Below are 21,054 nucleotides of genomic sequence, written 5' to 3'. Positions count from 1 at the left end.
GCCGCGCCGGCCGCGCGTCGCACGTTAGGGTAGTTCACCCCACCCAACGGCTGTGCGTACGTGCGTCGTCTCTATGGTGGCGGCGGATTCGGAGAGACCGAACGCTTCTGGAGTCTCGGAGCTGCTGGTGTGAACTCTGACCTGGTCCGGGGGCTTCGGGGAGCCAGGCTGAGGGAGGAAGAGCCTAGAGGCTACCCTGCTTCATCCTGCCTTGACTCGGGCTTTTGGGGCCACTGGGTCCTGGGCCATCACCATTCCTCCTCTGGGGTTCCCCCCATCACCTCATGACTCAGCCCTAGGGTTCCCCTCGCCAGCTCCGCGTTACCCTTCCCACACACGTGACCACCAACCCCCATCATCATCCCCGAGGCCCTCGTTCATTCACCTCGCGACCCAGTCGCCGGGGGCTTTCCCACTGCCTTCTGTCAGCACCACTCCACCCCCAAGCCCCCTTAGGAATCTCGGCTATCTTCTGCTTTCCGCGCGCCTGGGATCGACCGTCTCTCCCCAAGAATGTTCCGCCGGGAGCGCTCCATCCCGCTTCGAGGCTCGGCGGCCGCCCTGTGCAACAACCTCAGTGTGCTGCAGCTGCCCGCCCGCAACCTCACTCATTTTGGAGTAGTTCATGGACCCAGCGCCCAGCTACTCAGCGCTGCTCCTGAGGGTGTGCCCTTGGCCCAGCGCCAACTCCACGCTAAGGAGGGCGCTGGAGTGAGCCCCCCACTTATCACCCAGGTGAGGCGTGGAGTTGGGAGTGGTGTTGCTGAACCCCGCCCTACCTAGAACCCGGTACTTCCTCTCCAAACCTGAAGGAATAGGCCTTCCCTGACTGTCTGAATTTCCACACTTTCGAGTCCTCATGTCCTCTGCCCTACTTCTTACTCTGATTTATCTCCCTCTAGATCCACTGGTGTGTCCTCCCTTTCCGAGTATTGCTGGTACTCACCTCTCATCGAGGAATACAAGTAAGACGAGGACCTTCCTATCCTCCCCCGCTAGAGTCTTAACTTCTCGCCAAGGCCCCTAGTGTGTGTGCTGTGCTTAGTCGCTCAGTCGTGTCTGACTCTGCGACCCCGTGGTCTGTAGCCGGCCAGGCTCCTCTGTCCATGGGATTCTCCAGGCAAGAATACTGGAGTGGGTTGCCATTTCCTCCTCCAGGGGATCTTCCCAACCCAGCGATCTTACTTCTAAACATTTCCAAGCTGTTTCATGCTTAGCCCCCTCATTTCTCATCTTCATACCTTCCTTGTTTTCCAATTCTTAAGTGCCACCTCCAATATCTGCCCTTCTATTAGTTGTGTGACCTTGGGCAATTTAGTGAACTTCTCAGAGCCTCAGTGTCTTCTGTTAAATAGAGATAAAAGTAGCGCCTCCCTCCCAGGGTAATTTTGAGGATTAAACAGGCTAAGGTTAACATGAGTATGTGGAGTAGTTGGTACAGAGCTCAGCAAAGGTCAGCTGGGTTATGACCCCGTCCTTGCCCTGGTCTTCCAGATGTACGAGTCTGATGGCTCCGTCATGGTCTACTGGCATGCACTGGACGCTGGAGATGCCTCTCTAGGTACCTGCAGGACTGGGTTGGGGGTAGGGAGTGTTTGCTGGGCCTAGGGGGGATAATACTTCTAATCGTTTACCACTCTCATACTCAGTGCAGGCTGCGTTTGCCCGAGGAATTGCTGCCAGTGGCCACTACGTCTGTGTGGGTGAGGGGGCCAAAGGCAGGGCATTGGAGAGTGCTGAGGTATAGGGGTGTGGGCTTTGACCAGGATGCTGCTGAAGGTCTGAGGAAATTGTGGAGTGTTAGAGGGGTGGGAGTGAAGGAGGGTCTGAGAAACTCCAAAAAGGCATGGAGGGGTTCAGAGGGTCAGGATGGTATAGGAAAAGGGCAGTGAATGTTGGGAGTGGGGCTGTTGGAACATTGAGAGGTGGGTTTGTTACTAAGGTTTCTGGGATGGAGGGAGGGCTGAACATGGTGGCTGGAGACCTGGGAGCATCAGGAAGCCATCAGTGGAGCACTGGTTCTGCAGGAACATGGTCGGGCCAGGTACTGGTGTTTGACATCCCCACGAAGGGTCCCAACATTGTACTGAGTGAAGAGCTGGCAAGGCACCAGACACCAATCTCAGACATTGCCACTGAGCCTGCCCAGGGACAGGTGAGTGGATCCCCCCTACCTGTTCCAGTGAATCTGAGGGCCTTCCCCACCTTGGGAAAGCAGGGGACCTGGGTTCAAGCCTCGGCTTTGCCATTAAGCAGCTGAATGACTTTGGGCAAATTAGTGCACTTTGCTAAGTTTCAGCAACCTCAAGTCCAGTGATGAGTCCAGAAATACTTTCTATTTATCTGGTACTTAATAGTTCACTCATACTTTACGATCCTGGTGTGAATGGAGGAGTTGGGACCGATGGTTTCTGACATGTGTGGCTTCCTTCTCTGAGCTTGGGCGAGTCCACCCTATTGAGGCCCACCTCCAGTGCTATCCTCTCCTGGAAGCCTCCCCCTCTTCCAGCCCCCACTCGTCTCCCTTAGCTGAACCCTGAATTGACACTGCCTGCAAAGACAACTCTTACCTCCCTGATTAGATTGTAAACCTCTTGAAAACAGGGTATGTATCTTATAATTCCTATGCTACACTACACCTGGCACAAAGTTGGGCCCATGGGCTCTGTTGGCTGCCTGGGTTGAGGGGCTGTCAAGAGTCCCAGAGTTCAGTCATGACTGTGACTGGCTCAGTGCAAGACCTCCAGAAGGCCCTAACACTGTGGCCTTAGTTTCATCATTCATCCAATGAGGACAATTGTATACCCTGACACACGGGGTGTGTGCTGGGGTTGGGGCAGGGAGTCAGACTCTATAAGGAATATAACGAAAGCATTTAATGCTTCCAAGAGACCCTTCCAGCCAGTGATGGCTCCACATCTTCCCCTTTCCCTGGAAAGACAAAGATGCAAATACTGCCTCCCTTCCCCTCCTGCCCTGTATACAGGACCCAGCAGGGAGAAAAAAGGGCTAATCCTGCCTTTCCCCTCAGGACTGCGTGGCTGACACTGTGACAGCAGATGACTCGGGCTTGCTGTGTGTCTGGAGATCAGGGCCCAAATTCAAATTACTGACCCAGATTCCAGGATTCGGGTAGGTGAGGCAGAAGGGGGCTGAGGCCTTCCTGAGGTAGCTTCAAGGTGGGGAGTGGGCTTAGGTCTGGGAAATCAAAGTGCGATGTCACCCTTGCAGGGTCCCGTGCTCTTCTGTGCAGCTGTGGCAGGGAACCATAGCAGCAGGCTACGGGAACGGGCAAGTGCGTCTATATGAAGCCAGTACAGGAACTGTACACGTCCAGATCGATGCCCACGCCCGGGCCATCTGTGCCCTGGACCTGGCTCCTGAGGTGGGCAAGGTCAGTCTCCAGCTCTGACCTTGCAAAGCCTTGTTTCCTGGTGCTGGGATGTTGAGAGGCACTCCACAGACTTATCTCTGCCTCTCAGGGTAGCCCCCTTCCCAGGCACCTGGACTGAGCTTTACAGCCTATACCAGCCCTCTGTCAGCACATTCTGACTCCCACTGGTCCTCCTTGCCTTTCTTTAAAATAGCTACTCTCTGCGGCTGAAGACACTTTCGTACACATCTGGAAGTTGAGCAGAAGCCCAGAGGATGGCTACATTGAGGTATGTGTCATAAGAGGAATGGAATGAGGGCCCGAGGATGAGGCCACAGGCCTGAACAGCTGTCTTTTCTCCCAGGTGGAACACTGTCATGGTGAGTGTGTGCCTGACACCCAGCTGTGTGGTGCCCGATTCTGTGACCCCTCAGGCAGCTCCTTTGCTGTGACTGGCTATGACGTCGCTGAGATCCTGAGATTCAGCAGCATATGAGAGAAGAGCAGCCCTCTGTTGCCCTGTGGTATTTATAAAGTACTCCCTCTCCACCCAGCCCTTGTCTGATTACTCAATCTCATGGTCACACTTCACACCTAGTGAATAAGCTCCAGGGATAAAAGGCTATGGCGGGTCCTGACCAAGTCAAGAGGCAATCTGTTCTCAACAACCAGGTGAAGGGTGATGTTAAATAACTTTAATGGTCAATGTAAAAGTCACAAGGGAGGTGTGTTCCCTCCCAAGGCTCTTCAGTGCCATTCTCAAAGCTGGTTAATGCAGGGAGGTAGGGCAGGGTTGGTTCCAGTTTTCTCCCAGGAAGGGTTTACGGGGTCCCAGCCAGCCCTGGGAACAAGTCCCTCAGCACCGTGGCAACCACAGCTTAAAGGGGCTTCTGATACCCCTTCTCAGCCTACCCCGACTCCAGCAGAGGAAGGGGAGGCCAAGCTGGTCAGCCTGCTGCAAACAGTGCTGAATCCGAGCCCAGCTGCACACACATCTTCCCCTCTTCTGGCCAGATCCTATTGCCAGCACCTTTCTCTCTCACACTGGTGACTGGAGCCAAGTGTGGGGTGGGCCTTTGCTGCAGAGGCCTCTGGATCGTGGGGATCGCTGCAGGGGGAGAGGGGCGACCAAGCGAGAAGCCCCAGGGGAATGGTCTGAGGGGACAGCATCCAGAGAGAATGTTCGGGGTCTCCCCCAGGGCAAGGAATGGATCCGGGCTGGAGCTGGGGCCACTGAAGCAGGTGAGCAGGGGCCAGGCAAGGCAGGCTGGTCTGTAAACACTGCTAGCCAGGGTGGGGGTGTCTCCAGCCTCGCGCCCTCCCGCTGGGCCAGGATGTCTGTCACTGCTGCGATGTCATCCAGCGGCTCAATAGCTGTGGCATCAGGAAGGGATCGAGGGGAGGGGAGTCAGAGCTTGGGCCCCAGAGCTACTCAGCCCTGAGCATCACCTGTCAGTGTAAGAGGAGGAAAGCAGAGCCCGGATCTCTGCTGAGACTGCATTATCCTGCAGGAGCAGCCCCTCACACGGGCCCCCAGGAGCCACAGGCTCTGATCAGACTGTGGCACATGGGGGCAGTGGGTGGACAGCGAGAGGGGAGTAGGCAGAAGGAGGTGAAGAAACCAAGAAAGAGGAGGAAAATTAAAGCATTGCCGGGCAAGTGAAGGGTCAGAGGAACAGACAGGAATCCACATGCAGAAAGGGAAACAGGAAAGAAAAAATTAGGAAAAAAAAATCCATGAAATGAGTCTGGTTCTACAAGGATTTGTTTGGACTTTGGTGGAGGTGATTTTAAGAAGAGCTGGAGAAGGGAAAGGACTCCTGGGTGGGACTTGGGTCCCCAGAGTTCTGCCTTAGCCCACAGTGTGCTTTCTCTCTGTCTCCACTATCTGGGTTCCCCTGAAGCCCCCAACGCAGCTGCCCATGAGGACCCCACAGTGCATTTTCACTCACCCATTTCATGGTACAGGGACCCCTGCTTGGCCAGCACTTGGGGTGGTTTCCGAGGAGCAGGTGTTTCAATTTTCATTATTTCATCACAGCACTGCTTCCACTGACCTGAGGGGAGAGCATTGATGGGGGTGGGCTGCCTTCTCCCCTGCTACATTCCCTTCCACACATTCTTGAAAACAGGCTCATTTCAAAAAGTATTGTATTATTATAAGAATTATTATAATAATTTAATATTGTATTATATAATTTTTAATTACAAGAATTATCAAATAATTTTACTTTGGTAAAAATAACAAGCCCCAATCCAGACCCCTCCTCTTACTCATGTCAAAGAAAAGCTGCCACAGAGCCTCCATCCAGCTCTGCAGGGCTCCCCGACTCTCTGCCTGAAGAGTGTGCGTTACCTCTTCCTCCCCATACCGGTTACTGATGCTCAGGGTGAAGGGCCAGCTGGCTGCCTGGTCCAGCTCCCCTGCCCGGACTTGAGTCTCCTAGAGGAGAAATCCAAGATCTGCTTCCACCTTCACCTTGGTCACAGAAGTCAGCAGTGACATCAGGCAGGCTTGGTCATCCCTACCCTTAGAAGGAGGAACTTGTGGAGCTTTCACCAAGCCCTCTCACTTGGCTCCTACTGATCAGAGTGGGAAGAAATGGCAAGAAAGGACTGGAATGAGACAAGTCATCCTTAGTCAGGAAAAGGAGCAGATGGAGACAGGAAAGGAGGGATGGAGCAAGGCAGGGAAGGTGAGGAGGCAGGCAGGAACAGGAACACTAAGGCCCCTCAATACTTTTATAAAAGTCGGCAGGAGTGCCAGCAAAAGGGCTAGGAAACAAAGAAGTTCTTGGACTTGGGCTGGGAGAGAAAACCAGGAAAGGGTAAAAGAGACGCAGACTGGAATCTGAAGAAAGATGGGAGGAGGATGAAAAGTCCTAAACTGGCAATCGAACTCTCTGTGACACTTGGCAGGGGCGGAGGCTGGTGAGTAGAAGGGACTCGTTTTCCGTGATGCTGGTGGGGAGAACACGGTCCCTCAGCATCCCTGGCCCTGAAGCAGGGTGTGGTGCTGTTGGGAGCAGGAAGCTAGCTTTAATCTCTCTGAGGTCTCTGTGCCCTCTGTGCCCTCCCAGGGCCTGATGGAGAGGTTCCCGAACCCTGGCACCTGGTGGCTTCACCACCAGAGACTCATCACCTTGTTGATTGCGATAGTAAACAGCGGCTCGTCCCCAGTGTCTGTGTCTTCAGGTTGCCGGTAACAGAAGAGGTTTGTGCCTTTCAGGACTCCGTGTACTTGCACCCAGTCCCGCGGCTCCCCTGCTTGCTGCATAAATGACTCAAGGTTTCCTAGGGGAATCACACCCCCAACACCCTTCTTCCCAGCCCCCCACAGAAAAATGACTCCTTTCTGCCCACCCTCCTACCTTACCCTCCTTTCATCTTACCGTGCCCCTCCTTCCTCCACCCAGATCTTACGTTTTCAATGGTTCTTTGATCCCTACGTGATCTGGCTCTCCTTTGTCTTCTCCCACTTCCCTTCCACTCCTCAGGGTCCCTCACCTGCACCCTGAGGGTACCACTTGCAGTAGGCTGAGTCATGCAGAGGGGCTGAGCCACCAGGCGGCAACACATGCTACCGTAAAGGGGCAGCCAGGCAGGGCTCTCCTCTGGGGGAGAGAGAAGTGCAGGGTGAGGGTGGGAAATGTGAAGGGGAAGGAACCATCTATCAGCCCCTCTTCTCATCATCCAGCGTCCCCCACATAGATACATACTCACCAGGAGTGGCGAGGGTGAGGTCATGTGTGCGGAACCCATCTTGCACAGCTGCTAGGGTGAGCGTGGTATGAGCCAAGAGGTGGTAACGAGGACCACTGCAGGACAGAGAAGTGGGCAGCAGCCAAGTGAGGGGCATGCTGGGTGGCAAGAGCAGTAAGAGCTGAGCAGGTCTGCCCCCCTGTTTAGGCTGCCCCACAGAAAGCTAGCTTGCCTCCCCCACAGGGGATGAAACAGACATATACTGTACTCCCGCTAAGTGCTGGGGCCTGTGCTTTAAATACGTTATCCCACTGTATTCCCACAACAGCCCTGAGGTTGGTGGCATTCTTTAGTTCATAGACGAGGCAGCTTGAGGCTTAAACAGGTTAAGAAGTCTGCCCCAAAATAAAGCTGAGGAGGTAGAACTTGAATCTGAATCTGCATCTGTCTCCAAAATAAGCAATCTGTTCATTACCTGCAAGGTTCTCAAACTGCTCCTCAGAGACCCAGTGAGTCTACTAGATGCCTCCAGGTGCCTGTAGGCAACACCACAGCACCCAGGCTATTCTGCTGTAGCCAGGGGCACTCTGTTATATCTACATAAGGTGTATCTGTTGCTGCAAAAGCAGTGAAGACCCCAGAACCTAGCTCTTCCTGCATTCCTGTTGGTCTTCTCAGTTGGCTGTTTGAAGTACCTGAGGTATGGGCCAGAGTGCCTCCCAGTATGTGACCACTGCTCATTCATATCTGTCTGCATGTCCTGGCAACAGTTGAAAATAGGCTCCGCATGCTCAACACAGCTTAGAGATCACCAGTGGCCAGCTGAGGGCCAGGGAGGAAAATAGGTGCTTACCCCACAGCCGGAGTGGGAAGCAAGATGGGACTGCTGCCTGAGCCCCCAGCAGTCTCCAGCGATGCTCGGACACGCCTCCCTGAGGAGCGGCCCAGGGAGCTGCTGAGTTTGGTAGCAAGCCTCTTGGGGGCTCCAGCCAGGGCCCCCTCCTCTTCCACACAGGCCCCATACAGCTCCAGCCGCAGTTCAAAGTCTGGCCCTGCCTCAGCACTGTAGGAATATGGGAGGAAGCAAGGAGGGGAGGATAGTCTGGGCCAGTCCAGGGAGCGGCACTGGGGTTAGGATGGATGTCCTGCAAGTACAGGACAGCTCCACAGGGAAGGCCCAGCTCCCTCCCTCCTTCTCTTCCTCCCCTCCTCTGCAGCTACATGATTAGAGCCTAGCAGAAAAAGTGGGGAGCCACAGGGATGAGGTACCCACAAGAGCACGTTGTTCTGAAAGGAGATGTCTGTGAGGGTCCTGTCCACCAGGATCATCTCTGTGTCCTGAATGTGTTCCCCTATCTGCAGCAGCAGGAACACAGCCCAGCGGTGCAGGTCTGGGGGCCGAGAGCAAAACCGGTAATGATGTGCCCCCGAGGGGACCTCCAATCTCAGGGCCACTCCCTTAAGTCTGTCCCACATGTGTGGAACTCACCGCCTTTGTTCTTGAAATATTCTGTGTCCTTCCACATGAGTGGAATCCGAAGATCTAAGGGGCAGAGGGATAGGAACAGACATCAAGACAGGACAGGAGATCTTATCACTGGGCAAAGAATGCCAGCAGCTGGGGTAGTTGTGCTTCTTACCAGAAATGCAGATCTGGCCACGGCAGGGGGAGCGCTCAGTGGGTGGCCCACTGTCCGAAGGCCTGTGGGCAAATCACAACATCCTAGCCTGGCCTCTTGACACTATTCCCCCTGGCTCTGGTTCCCAAAGGCTCTAGGACCCCCCCGGCCCAGGGCTCAGCTGCCAGATCCCTGCCAGGCTGACATTGGCAGAGCTGAAGGACTGTTAGGGAGAGTTGTCCTTTGAACCCAGGAGGTTGTTGGGCTTGGGAATACTAGAGGCACTTAGCTCACACACACAGTACAAGCTCAGGCCACCCCCAGCAAGCACCCTTCCTGACCACCTCCCTAGACTCCTGCCAGGAAGAAGTGGGGCTTGAGGAGACAGGTTGCCCACAGAGAGACTCCCTTTCAAGGATTCTCCTCAGGCTTGGAGGAGTGTGCAGGCTTTCTTTTTAACAACAAAGGAGGGTACTTGTCTCCGCCATCTCATCACTTCAATAAAGGAGGGTACTCAGTCAGAAAATCAAGAACCCAAATAGGGGACATTTGTATCCCATTTATCACAAATCTCTCTCCATCTTCCACCCCCCCCCCCAGCTTTGATTTCCCCTCTAACCTTCTGGCTAGATTGGCTAAACCTTCCCAGTGCCCCAAGTTCCCCAGTTCCTCCACTGTGGGAGGGACATCCGGTCTTCCTCCCCTCCCTGCCTAACATTAGAACTCACTGAGCATGTGTCCCTTTCCTAAGGTGGTGGCCAGCTTCTCCATACTAATTTATAATTCGTCATGATGAAACTAGAGACTTGGAACAGCCTTAAACTAAATGATGTGGCACTGATGGCAACGTGTTCAGCTGCCAGGGACTTACGGTGTGCCACAGATCACACTGTATGGGATGTGTGAGGACTTGGGCAAGGCAGAGCTTGTCAACGGCCACCTCTTAAAAGACAGCAGACTCAAAGTAGAAGCTGTCCCTATGCCTGCTTGCTCTTCCTTTAACTTTATGGAGCAGCCGTTGAGGGGTTCCTGCCTTGCCCTGGTGTCTTCATGGGTGAACTCTAGAGGCCTCCTGGCAACCTCCTTGTGTGTGAGCTGGAATGGACACTATGCCTGCGAGGGGCCTGGACCTTCTCCCCACTCAGCCTTGTGGGGTCAAACAGGTTACTTTGCCAGAAGCCAATTTTCCAAGTGACCAATTTACAAAAAAATGGTCAGTTCTCAGAATTGATCAATTTGCCAAATATTTTCTCCCACATTTTAGTTTTACCAGAGTATCACCTCAACCATTTCACTACAGTTTTGTCAGATTGAGTCCTTTTAGTACACAGTCTAATTTATATGAATGGGTAGGCTTTTACTTCGGAGAAGGCAATGGCACCCTACTCCAGTACTCTTGCCTGAAAAATCCCATGGATGGAGGAGCCTGGTAGGCTGCAGTCCATGGGGTCGATAGACTCGGACACGACTGAGTGACTTCACTTTCATTTTTCACTTTCATGCATTGGAGAAGGAAATGGCAACCCACTCCAGTGTTCTCGCCTGGAGAATCCCAGGGATGGGGGAGCCTGGTGGGCTGCCATCTATGGGGTCGCACAGAGTTGGACATGACTGAAGCGACTTAGCAGCAGCAGCAGCAGGCTTTTACTTAAATTATTTTTATTATTATTTCTCCCAATTTCTGCCTCAAATGAGGCAAACCCCAAGTACAATAGCTACTGTCTGTTACAGTAAATGACTAATTGGTCATTTAGCAAATTGACCATTTGGTGAACTGGCTTTGAGAAAATTAGCTTTCCAGAAGCCAGACAAACAGGCTTGTCAGATCACAGGCACGGCTTAGCAAATTAGCACTCCTGCATTACTATCCTCAGACTAGCAGCCTTTCACCAGACACACGGGCTTTACTGGGCCCTAGCAACTCACTAGTGTGCCTCTGGGCAGCACACTGTGGTGATAAACATCAAGGTGTCTTCTAGGTCCCTGGGAAGTCTTCATCAGGAAGTCGTCTTCGAGGTGCTCCATGCTCCATGCTCCATATATATATCCAGAGCACCACTATCCCCATAAAGCCTCGCCTCCCCTTGCTTACCGCCGGCCTGTCTTCTTCAGCACCTGTGCCTCCTTGCGCCGCTGCAGCTCGCCCATGTAGTTGAGGATGCGGCTGTTGCACACCAGCAGGCTCTTGGTGGCCTCCAGAGCCTGCTCTCGCTGGGAGCAGGCCGCCAGCAGCTTGCAGGCCCCTTCCCTCATCCGGATCTCATGGTCTAACTTTCTTTGCAACTCTGTGTCCTAGCCAGAGTGGGGATAAGAAAGAGAAGGAAATATCAACTGGGGACAGGCTGATGCACCTTTCAGTCCCTAAGTGGGCTGTGGTCAACAAGAAACTGATGAACTTAGGTTTCAGGCAACTAAAGGGCAGGGACTGAGTCTCAACTTCAACTGCCCAGGAATAACCAGAGAAGCTTTGTAAAAATACAGATGCCCTTCAGGAGTATAAATTTTTTCAGCCTCTTTGGAGCACAATTTGGAAAAATCTGTAAAAACTACAAATTCACATCCTTTTCTCCAGCTATGCACCATCTAGGATTTTATTCTACAAATATAGTGACACTTGTGGGCAGAGCCATATTCATTGCAGCATCAATTTAAAACACCAAGATTAAAAGTCCTTCAATAGGGCATTGGTTGAATAAGTTATAGTACATCTATACCACAGAATATGGAATATTGCAGACATTAAGGTAGACATGTATGCAAAAATGAAACTATTCAAAATATATGAAGTGAGAAACGATAGTAGAACAGTATTACAGCATGCTTCTATTTGGGCACAATATTTATATATGCATATCCATATCCACAGATACACATAAAACAGTAGTGGTTGTGGGGCTGGGAGCCAGGAATGGAAAGTCAACTTATGATAGTTTATAAATCTACCGTACTATTGGAAATTGTGTTACCTTTTAAAAAAATTAAATCTTCTGATTTTTTAAAAAAAGGTCACCAGGCCCCACCTCAGATTAGCAGAATAAGAATCTCTTAACAGGTGGGGCATGTGCATTTTTGGGAGAATTCCCCAAGTGACCTTGAGGTGCAGCCCAGGCTGAGAACCACTACCTAAAGGGAATGGCCACAGATGGTAGATCCTGGCTTACCCCAAAGACTCAAGTGATGAGAGAGGACATCTAGTTGGTAAGGGGTCAGTGGAGAAGCATACTACCTACAGTGTTCACCCATGCTGTACAGAATGCAGTACACACCCCAGATTTTGGAGCCTGCCACCTGCTGGCCTTCTGAGTATGGGAGGTGAAGACAGACAGGAAGGCAGGTGAAACAGAAGGTCAAGAGCGAGTTGCTGAGCAGGCACTTAGCAAAATGCCCAACATATGGTGTACCTGGAAGGAGGTGGGGGCTGGGAGGAAGTAGTGTGTACTTATTTTAATGATGCTACCTCAGCCCCAGTAACATTCACTCAGTAATAACACTAGAGCATCCCTGTGCTGTCAAAGGCTTCACATTTGAAATCCAGCTGGGAGGTGAGGGATGCAGACATTAATGGCTGCTCTGTAAGTGCCAGGTCATGGCACAAATGCACTCAGGAAACAGGCCCTATTTGTCTCTGGCTGAGGTGATGGGGAAGGCTTCAGAGAGCAACTGGAAGACTAACCCTATTACAGTGTATACAAATCAGAAGCAAGCCAAGTGGAGTCATAGTGTTGGAAGAGGAGGGTGAATGTGACTGCCCAACATCAAAACCTGTCTTCTCCCTCACACCAGCTCTCTTTCACACTCTGTGCCCTTGCTTCTGTCCCTGATGACTCTAGCCTTCAAGTCTCCAAGACTGAACACCCTAAATTACTGCGTGCAGGAATTGCCTTGTCTGACCTACCTGCTGATTCTTCCTTCCCTACTTGGGCTAGGCCAGACTCTCATCACCTCTCACCTCATCTCATCACCCTCACTATCCACGTTTCCCTTCCTGACTCTTTAAATAGGCCAACATGTACAGTGCCGCCTCCACCAGAAAGCCCTCTCAGGCTACACAGCTGTCCCCACCTCCACCATGCCTGCCTGCACCAGGATCCCATCTCTGCTAAGGTTTGTTGCCTGCCCACCCCCATCTCATTCTGCATCCAGCTTCTACCACATATACCTCAAACAAGTGAGGGGGGTAGGGCTGCGCAACAGCCTCAGCCCCCTCCTGACTTGCCTTTTGGTCCCAGCCCCAGCACTCACGGATTCTTCCCTAGCCCTGTCCATTGCACATGCAGCACGATGCAGGCAGTATGGCTGGTCCTCAGGGGAACCTCAAGACCAGGTACCCTGGGGAGCCGCCACGCCTGCAGTGAGCGCCGATGATATCAGCTCCCAGCTGTCGCGAGAGTGAGCTGCAGGCAGCCCCTTGCTCCCTCTGTCCACCTGGCCCCATTAGGCTCCAGCGGCAGCGTTAACCAGAGAGATCTAGTGGCAGAGGGACAGTACCTCCAGGAGCACTGTCCTCACCCTGGAAAGGGCTCCAGGGTCTAGAACTGCCAGAGACCAGGAGACCCCTCCACGTTACAAGTGCTCTCCAAGGTGACTATTGGCCTGGGAGCTTGCCAGAGGGAGGATGGTATATACATTGGAATACATTGGTATAAAGGGCTGCAGAGAAGTCATGGTATCCAGCCTGGATGAGCTGGCTTAGGGGCCCAGACACCCTGTCTGCCACTGCCCCCACAGCCCTCTGGTCTGAATCCACTCTCCCACGGCCCCACAGTGGAGAATGCCCTAAAAACCTCCCATCCTTTGGGCAGACCATTTTGGGAATCCTGACACAGGATCTGGATCCCAGACCTTCACCCCCTCTCCCTACCTCAGGGATAGCTCCATGTCCCCTCCTCCCCACCCATATGCCCTCTTTTCCCAAGCCAGCAGTACTTCCACCAGGCTCTCCTGGGAAAGAGCCCTCAGTTGGATGTCAGCTGGACTGGGTCAGGACCCAAGTGGCTGAAGAAGGATGAGTCATGGCCTGAAACCCCAGCACATACTAGGCCCTCTCTGGACATCCTTTCCAGTTCCTCCCACCCTCTTCTGTCTCTAACTTCCTGCTCTGCTTCTCATTGCCTTATGATCCTTTTAGAAACTCCACCAGGGCTAAATTCAAATCCTGGCTTAGGAACTTAACTAGCTGTGAGAACTTAACCTCTGGGGGTGGGGGTAGGGGTAGGGGGTGGGAGTTGGGTATTCCACCTGCTCCGTAGCACTGTTTAAGGATTAAATGGGAAAATCTAACTTGTACCTGGGCCCAGCACTCCCACCTCCTCCTTACTTGCACCTCAAGTTGCCTTCTCCAGAAAAATCTCCTTGAATTTACACTTTGACAACTACCCATCTTGCTAATCCCTGAAACATCAATGAGTTGGGGGTTGGAGAACTGCTGAGCCTCCCGGAGAAAGAACACAGCACCCTCAACCAACCAATGGCTGAATAAGAGATGATTAAAGTGAAATCTAAGCCCCCTTTTCTGTCCAGAACTTGGGCAGGGCTCCTATGAAGAACAATTACCTGGAGGGGGAGGGATGCAGAATTTGAATACTTAAATACCTAGACCAGCCATGTCCAATAAGATCATTCCATCATCCTACAATGATGGAAATGCTCAATAGCCATGGACCACATGAAATATGGCTAAAGTAATTAAGGAACTGAAAATTATTTTATTTCATTTTAATTAACTAAAATTTAAATGTAAATAGCTACATGTAACTAGTAACATGAACAGTGCAGAGGACGAGGGATGGCAAATAGATTTTATCTCCTGTGCCGACCCAAGACAATAGGTAGTGGAAACCTTGGGCAACTTTCTGCACATCAGAAAAAGATGACCCTCACTAGGCAAAGAACTTAGATAAAGGTGTTTCCTCCTCACCCAGCCTGAAACTAGGCCAGGACTCTCGCCACTATGCAATGCCCTTGTGAAAGACACAATCTGCATAATTTATGCCAAGGTTGTGCTGAGAAAGATTGTGAGGCCACGCGTGGATTTGTTGGTGAAGAGTGCCATGTGTCTATCATTATCTAGGGAGTGGGGACCAGGTTGAGGGTGCAAAAACATGCGATAAATCCCCCTTCTGAGCTAGACTCTTTACTGTCCGGCCTCTGACCTCCCTCAGCAGCAACCCTCTGCCTGGTTCAGGCAGTCACTGCCACAGCTTCCTCTATCTTTCCCATCTCTGTAAATGACTACACTGCCCAGTTGCTTAGCCACACACCTGAGAATCATCCGGGAGCCCTCTCTTTGCCTCAGCCTCACGTCCAATCCATCAGCAAGCCCTGTCAGATCTACCACCATCATTTCAAATCCACCCTTTTCTCCCTGTCTTCACCATGAGCATTTACTCCTCACCATCAGGTTCATTCCCCAAAGGCTGTAATGACCTCCTAGCTGGTGGTCACCCCCACCCCTACCTAGCCTGTTCCTTTCAAACACAACAGCTATCACATTAAAACATTAGGTGAGTTGTCCCACACGCTTAAAACCCTCCACGGGCCAATACCACACAGTAAAATCTAAATGACTTGTCATGGCCTTCAAAGCCCTGCATAATCTGGTCCCCGCCAGTCAGTTTGACCCCAACCAGTATGTTTTAGCCACACTGGCTCTCTTTCTTCCCCAAACATATCATCATCCTCATTTAAGGTCCTTACTCTGCCCTCTGTCTGGAAAGCTCTTCCTCCCATCTTTACATATCTTCATCCTTCTGGCCACAGCTCAAAGAGCTCACAAAGGTCTTCCCTGACTCCTACATCTAATGCTGCCTCTCCTACCTGATGTTTATGATACCCCTGTTTTTATCACAATTTCATTGTGAGATTATTTATGTGTTTGCATGTTTCTAGGTCCCCTAGAGTGGACCTTTCCTGTTTTGTTCACTGAGGTGTCCCAAGATCTAGAAAGCAGCTGGCATATATTAGGTGCTCAGTAAATGTGATTAAGAATAAATAAATGAATAAACAGCTCCTTGCCATCTTCAGGGCCACAGAATCCTTATATCCTGCCCTAGAATCCTCTTCCGCTTCTCTGGTAAGGCCGTCTCCTTCCTGAAGACCACGCTCACAGTGTACTCTCTTCTTCCCACACCTAAAAGGGGCCCTCAGCCCCAGAACACACAGCCACACCAACCCACAGAGCTTCCAGAAATAAGGGTGAAGACCCTGTTGCCAGCACAATACTCTAACTGGCAGAACTGAACCTGGGTCCACAAGTAGCACCCAAAGAAGGGCACACAGAACCACCTCATCCCTCTCCCCACTTGGAGCAGGCCCAGCCGGAAAGGGCAGCGCAGAACCGCAGAACCGGAGCTGGGATGCTGTGGAGGAGGTGCACTCCAGGGGTGGGGGCGTTACCTCCAGGCTGAGCGCCATCTGCCGGATGTAGAGCATATTCAGGTCCTCCAGGATGTGCAATCTGTCCTGCATCTCTGTGCCCCCTGGGCTCCCCTTCCCTTGCTGACCCCTCAGAGGGGTGGCAAGCAAGCCCCACGCTGCCCCAGAATTCCTCTCCCGCTGCTCTCCTCGTCTTGAAAGAGGTAGGCAGTTCTTGGTCAGAGGGCAGAGGCAGCCCCTGTCCCTCTCGTGCTCCAATTAGACCCCTCTGGCTGCTGTGACAAAGTCTCCTTGCCTACCGCTGTTCCAGGGCCCTGATGGAGCCAGGCATGGGAGGAAAGGAAAGCGAGGTGAGGATGAGCAGGGTACCCGGAGAGGAGGCCAGCTGCAGAAGGGGCTCTGGGCACAGAGTGTCCAGTCTTGCTTTGGTGGCAGCTGTTCTCCCAGCTGTGGAAGAAAAAGGCTCTTTCATTCCGACTCTGGCCCCTCCCCAGCCCCCGCCCACAACCCTGGCCTGGTGGACAGAGAATCTGTGTGCTGTAGGGTGTGAGGGGCAGGCACAACTGGAAGGGGGCCGGGAAGGGACACTTCATGCAGGTTCTGTGGACTCGTGGGGATTGTCAGGAGGTTGCTTTCTGAAAGGGTTCGGGCTTAGTTTGAGGAAGAAGAGGGATAGAGGTGGGGACTTGATTGAGTGAGCCTAGGAAGTGGGACAGAGGGGTAATTGCAGCCCAACCCCCAGGGCCACCTCTTCCAACTTGGGACCTTCATCCAGCCCGCCCCACCCTGGGTTCACAATTACCTTGCTTTTCCAGCAGAAGGGAGGAGAGGGAGGGAGAAAGGCAGGGGTGTGCCTGGCTGCGCTGCCCCCGCTCCCCTCTGCGGGCCCCTTCCCTTCCAGACAGGAAACCAGCCCCGATTCCCAGCCAGCTGCAGCTTTGCCACCACCGCCCCCGCTCCACCCCAGGCCCACGGAGTCACACTCCGCTCCGGGGCCCAGCGGCTCCACCCCGGTTCCTCCGCGATGGCCCCCAAAAGGCCGGGCTTATCCCGGGGGCGGCTCCAGCTAACAGGCCCCTCCTCCTGGTCCCTGGGCCTCGCCCCTCACTCCCCCACGCTGGCCCCACGCGGCGTTGCTTATGCGGGACTCGATAGAGGCCCTGTCTCCCAGGCCCACTAGCTTCTGAGTCAGAGAAGGCCTGGGACTGTGGGACAGGGGTGTGAAAGAGCCTTTGTTCTGGGCAGGCTGTGGGGTAAAGTGCAGAAGCCAGGACTGGAATCCGGGAGGAGTGAGGAAGGCCCCCTCACTTAACCCTTTCCAGGACCAGCAGCGAAGGAGAACTGACCTGGGGGACAGCCTCTCCTGTCGCTACTGGCCCTCTCAGTCCTGGCTCGGCCCCCACATCTTTCAGCCTCTCCTGAGCCTCTTTAAGGAATTACAAGTAGGGCTCAGACCTGGGCAAAGTAGTGGGCCAGGGAGGGAACTGTAGAGGCTGTACTCCTCTTAGGCCACAGAAAAGGAGGCTGAAAGCTTGAGTGTGGGAAATAATCCCAAATCGTTAATTGGGAACCCCTCATTTCCGATTCCCCCAGCCACAGAGGAGCAGTTGCGTAGAGTTTCAGCGAAGGAGGCCGAGAAGTCAGGACGGACGACGGAGGCTGTCCCAGACGGTAGAGACGGGCTGTGGGATGCGGCTGGAGGCCAGGGAAGGAGCGGGCACCCAGGCCAGGAGTCTGGTTAGAGCCCGGCTAGTTGCACATCTCCAGGATACCCCGAAGTGCTGCCGTAAGGCGCATCTTAGGAATCGAGCCTAGGGCTCCTTAAACTGAAGTTTTTCCAGGCGGAGGCAAATCATCCCACTGGGCCAGAGAATGTCTGGGGTGACACGGTTGGACTAACGTGCAGACGGTCCGCGCCTGACTTTTCAAGTCAACAACCTCTGGTCTGTACCCGACCCACCGCGTCTCCGCCCCTTGGTGCGCGCGGGCGGGGCGGGAGGCCCGGGCGGCCCGAACTGCGGGAGCCGGGGGAGGGGAAGGCAGGGACGCGGGTCTCTCACCTCCGGCGGGTCGCTTAAGAGGCTGAGTCGGAAGCGGCCGCGTTTGAACTCCATCTCCAGGGCAGAGCCCCTGGCCACGGTGACCCGGCTCCGGTGGTTTCGGGAGAACATGCTGGCGGTCCCGCGGCTTTGCCTCCCTTCTGCACTCCCCGCACCGCCCGGCTCTGCCTTGTCCCTTAGGCTTCTTTCCCTCGTTGCCCTTCAGCTAGTCCGGCTGGGAATCTCCCGCAGCCGGATTCCCAAACTCCTCCTCCGGAGACGACACCTGGGCCGGGCAGGGCGCGGCACTCTCTCCCTCCACCCCCCGTGCCCCCGCCCCCGCCAAAGGCCCGGGCCGCCGGGCCAGTCCCGGGCTCCAAGCAGGCCTACACCTCGGGAGCACTGAGGGGGTTCGCCGCCCCTCGCGGCGGGGGTTGCGGGCGCCACACCTGGGCGAGGGGCGGGCCTAGAGATGCCCCGCCCCAAAGGCTGAGCCCCCTCGGCGAGCCGGACTACCTGCGCGCGGAAAACCCCGAGGCCCAGGGATCACCGCGAGTCACACCGCGAGTCACACCGCGCGGCCCTGGGACTGCGCCCAGTCTCACCCCGGAGCAGCTTCTCAGGGTTTCAACTTCCTACGGCCCCAAAAGTCCCTTCTTCGTCCCCCTCCTCACTTTAAGCTCCCCTCCGTCCCTAGTGGCCACAGTTCACCGAGCAGTGCTTAAGCATGCCTGGTAACTCTGCTCTCTTCGTTCCTAACCGTGGATCCCTGACTGTCAGAGAACTTCTTGAGCTTCAGCTTTCTCACTTGTGCAGTGAGGATACAGTAATTACCGCACTCCTCAGGTCGTTATGAGGATTACATACGACGAGCATGAGTGCCTGGCACGAGACAAGCGCCGCCTAAGCGGAGCTATGAAGAAAAAGGGTAGGATGCAGCGCCTTTGTGCCCTTGGATGGGGCACCAGCGACCTTCAGGTCCCTGGACCCAGACCTTGACTGCCTTAGAGGGTGAGGATATCTGTTACCTAAGATGGGCTCTCTGCTGCTTTGCTGGGTAGCTGAGACAGGGTTAGGATTCTCAGCTTCTGCAGAAAAAGGGGCCCCTCACCACCACCCCCAGCTCTGTGGGACAGAAGGAAATGGCAGAGGATTAATTTGCTGACCACAGATGAGGAATTCCTGGGACTTAGGAATTTACTGGGGAGAACAAGAGAGACAGAGAGAGAGAATGGTTCCTTCAAAGCTAGAGCCAGAGAAATACCAGGCTATAGCTTTAGAGAGCCCAGGTTAGAACTGCTGGGCTATGAAAAATTACTCAACATTCTTTTAGAAAACCTGACTTAAATTTACTTTGGCAAAAGGGGAAATTTATGGCTTAAGGACTGATGATATCCAGGGCTCAGGCTTTAGTCGTGGCTTGATCCAGGTAGTCAGTGCCCACAAGGATCCTGTCTTTCTCCTTCATCTGGATCTACTTTCCTCTCCAAGGGCTTCATTCTCCACAGCATTATAAAATGGTTGTCAAAAATTCTGGGTCTGTGTACTTTCAGGCTTAAATGCAGCAGAAAAGAGAGACTCTGTTTCTTGAAGCTCCTGTGCTTCAAGATTCACTGTGTCTGGGATTCACTATGGGGCATTTCAGATCGTTTATCCTTCTCAAACCGATTTTTATAGGCAGAGGGGTGGCCAAACCTGAACCAATCGCTATGGCCAAATAGGATTCCATGTGTCAGTTGGCCAGGCCTAGGTCACTTCCCAGTCCTGGAAACCAAATGGAACCCAATAAGCTGGGAGAGAGGGGAGGGAGACATAGTTTCAGAAAACCTGTTACAGGTCCTACCACCAGAAAGTGAAAGAATGGATGCTGGACAGAAAAAAACAACAAACATCTTTGTTGTTTACAGAAGTTTACATGGAGAAGGGAGTTCGTCTGTCAGTAGGAAAGGCAGATCAAAAGATTTTGAAAAATCTGTGGCCTCTGAGATAAATCTCAAAGGAAGACTGAAGGGGAAAGGAAGGCATTGTTTCTGAATTTCTTCAAATGTCTATCATCACTCTTCCAAACTGTAAGCTCCCTAAGGAGAGACAGTCTGTCTTATCCACTGCTTTATGCCCAGTGCCTGGCACATATGGAGTTCTCAATAAATCATTGGTTGAAGTAAATGAACAAATGAGACGCCCAAAGGAAACATACAGATTTGAGAGTGCTTGACTGGGATGAGCCACGCTGTGGGACTAAAATGGTTCGTTTCAAATGTTTAACTTTTGGCAGCAGAATGCTTTTTTCCCCAAATGAAATGTCACCTGAAATACATGAAATATGATCACAGCTGCTGTAATAGAAGCGGGGCTGGAGCCCCGAATCGTGTCCTCTCCAGAGGCCCCCTCAGCTGCATGCAGGGATGCACACACCTGTGGAACACAGGCTACGCAGAAGGTTTTGAAAACCCCTAACAAGAGCAGGAGGAATGGAAAGCATTTGGAAAGAAAACAGAGCTCAAATCCTGCCTGAGAATGTGTACTTGATGTGACTTCAGATTTTGGGAAAGGAGTGACACAACCAGAGTTATATTTTAGGGATCATAATCTGACGTGCATTTGCATAGATCTGCTGGACGAGGTTGTGTCTGGGGTTTGGGAAGCCAGCTGACACTGTCCTCAACTGAAGGTGGAGAGACAAGGGCCAAAATTTCTGAGGAGGTATTATTTTTTAATTAAATTCTTTTTTGAAAGTACTCATTCAGTTTTTGAAACATTTCTTTTTCTACCACTTAAAAAATAATAAAAGTAAAAAATACATGAACAAACCACACTTTTCCCATAATCACAGAAAAACACTGAGACAGTTTGGTGCCATAGAATGCTGAAGCCTCATACTAGCTCATAAGAGAAAATTGCTGAATTTTCTGGAATTGTGCATTCCAGCTGTTAAATACAACTTTGT

General features: G+C 52.8%; 2 protein-coding genes across 9 annotated transcripts in view; one reads left to right on the top strand and one right to left on the bottom strand.

Moving 5' to 3' along the window:
• Positions 1-24: 24 nt before the first annotated feature.
• WDR54 (WD repeat domain 54) lies at positions 25-3,926 on the top strand. 4 transcript variants are annotated; one of them, XM_019969889.2, is made up of 10 exons: positions 25-127; positions 448-735; positions 903-965; positions 1,495-1,561; positions 1,650-1,703; positions 2,028-2,155; positions 3,032-3,132; positions 3,232-3,394; positions 3,588-3,662; positions 3,738-3,926. In XM_019969889.2, the coding sequence occupies exons 2-10, from the start codon at positions 514-516 to the stop codon at positions 3,867-3,869; spliced, it is 1,005 nt and encodes a 334-aa protein (XP_019825448.1). In that variant the 5' UTR covers positions 25-127; positions 448-513; the 3' UTR covers positions 3,870-3,926. The 4 variants fall into 4 exon arrangements, with proteins under 4 accessions (XP_019825448.1, XP_070654509.1, XP_019825447.1 ...); XM_070798408.1 differs by having other exon boundaries at positions 58-127; positions 513-735; XM_019969888.2 differs by having other exon boundaries at positions 63-735.
• A 120-nt stretch (positions 3,927-4,046) lies between these two features.
• The window catches only part of RTKN (rhotekin), a 31,086-nt gene continuing 14,078 nt past the window's right edge, over positions 4,047-21,054 (bottom strand). Inside the window, exons 1-13 of one of the 5 annotated variants that reach the window (XM_019969885.2) lie at positions 16,871-17,011; positions 16,090-16,515; positions 10,787-10,986; positions 8,716-8,777; positions 8,565-8,618; positions 8,349-8,466; positions 7,929-8,138; positions 7,097-7,191; positions 6,797-6,987; positions 6,516-6,644; positions 5,648-5,816; positions 5,326-5,430; positions 4,047-4,747 (exon numbers count right to left, since the gene is read on the bottom strand). In XM_019969885.2, coding sequence (XP_019825444.1) covers positions 4,413-4,747; positions 5,326-5,430; positions 5,648-5,816; positions 6,516-6,644; positions 6,797-6,987; positions 7,097-7,191; positions 7,929-8,138; positions 8,349-8,466; positions 8,565-8,618; positions 8,716-8,777; positions 10,787-10,986; positions 16,090-16,161 — 1,740 coding nt within the window. In that variant the 5' untranslated portion in view covers positions 16,162-16,515; positions 16,871-17,011 and the 3' untranslated portion in view covers positions 4,047-4,412. Of the gene's footprint in view, positions 4,748-5,325; positions 5,431-5,647; positions 5,817-6,515; positions 6,645-6,796; positions 6,988-7,096; positions 7,192-7,928; positions 8,139-8,348; positions 8,467-8,564; positions 8,619-8,715; positions 8,778-10,786; positions 10,987-16,089; positions 16,516-16,870; positions 17,012-18,128; positions 18,429-21,054 lie in introns of those variants that run through there. The other 4 variants (XM_019969887.2, XM_019969884.2, XM_019969886.2 and 1 more) reach the window with 4 other exon arrangements.

Source organism: Bos indicus, chromosome 11, assembly GCF_029378745.1.
Source record: "Bos indicus isolate NIAB-ARS_2022 breed Sahiwal x Tharparkar chromosome 11, NIAB-ARS_B.indTharparkar_mat_pri_1.0, whole genome shotgun sequence".
In the NCBI taxonomy this organism is placed as follows: domain Eukaryota; kingdom Metazoa; phylum Chordata; class Mammalia; order Artiodactyla; family Bovidae; genus Bos; species Bos indicus.
The sequence above is the reverse complement of the archived record's forward strand: the minus strand, read 5'-3'. Positions and strand labels throughout refer to the sequence as shown.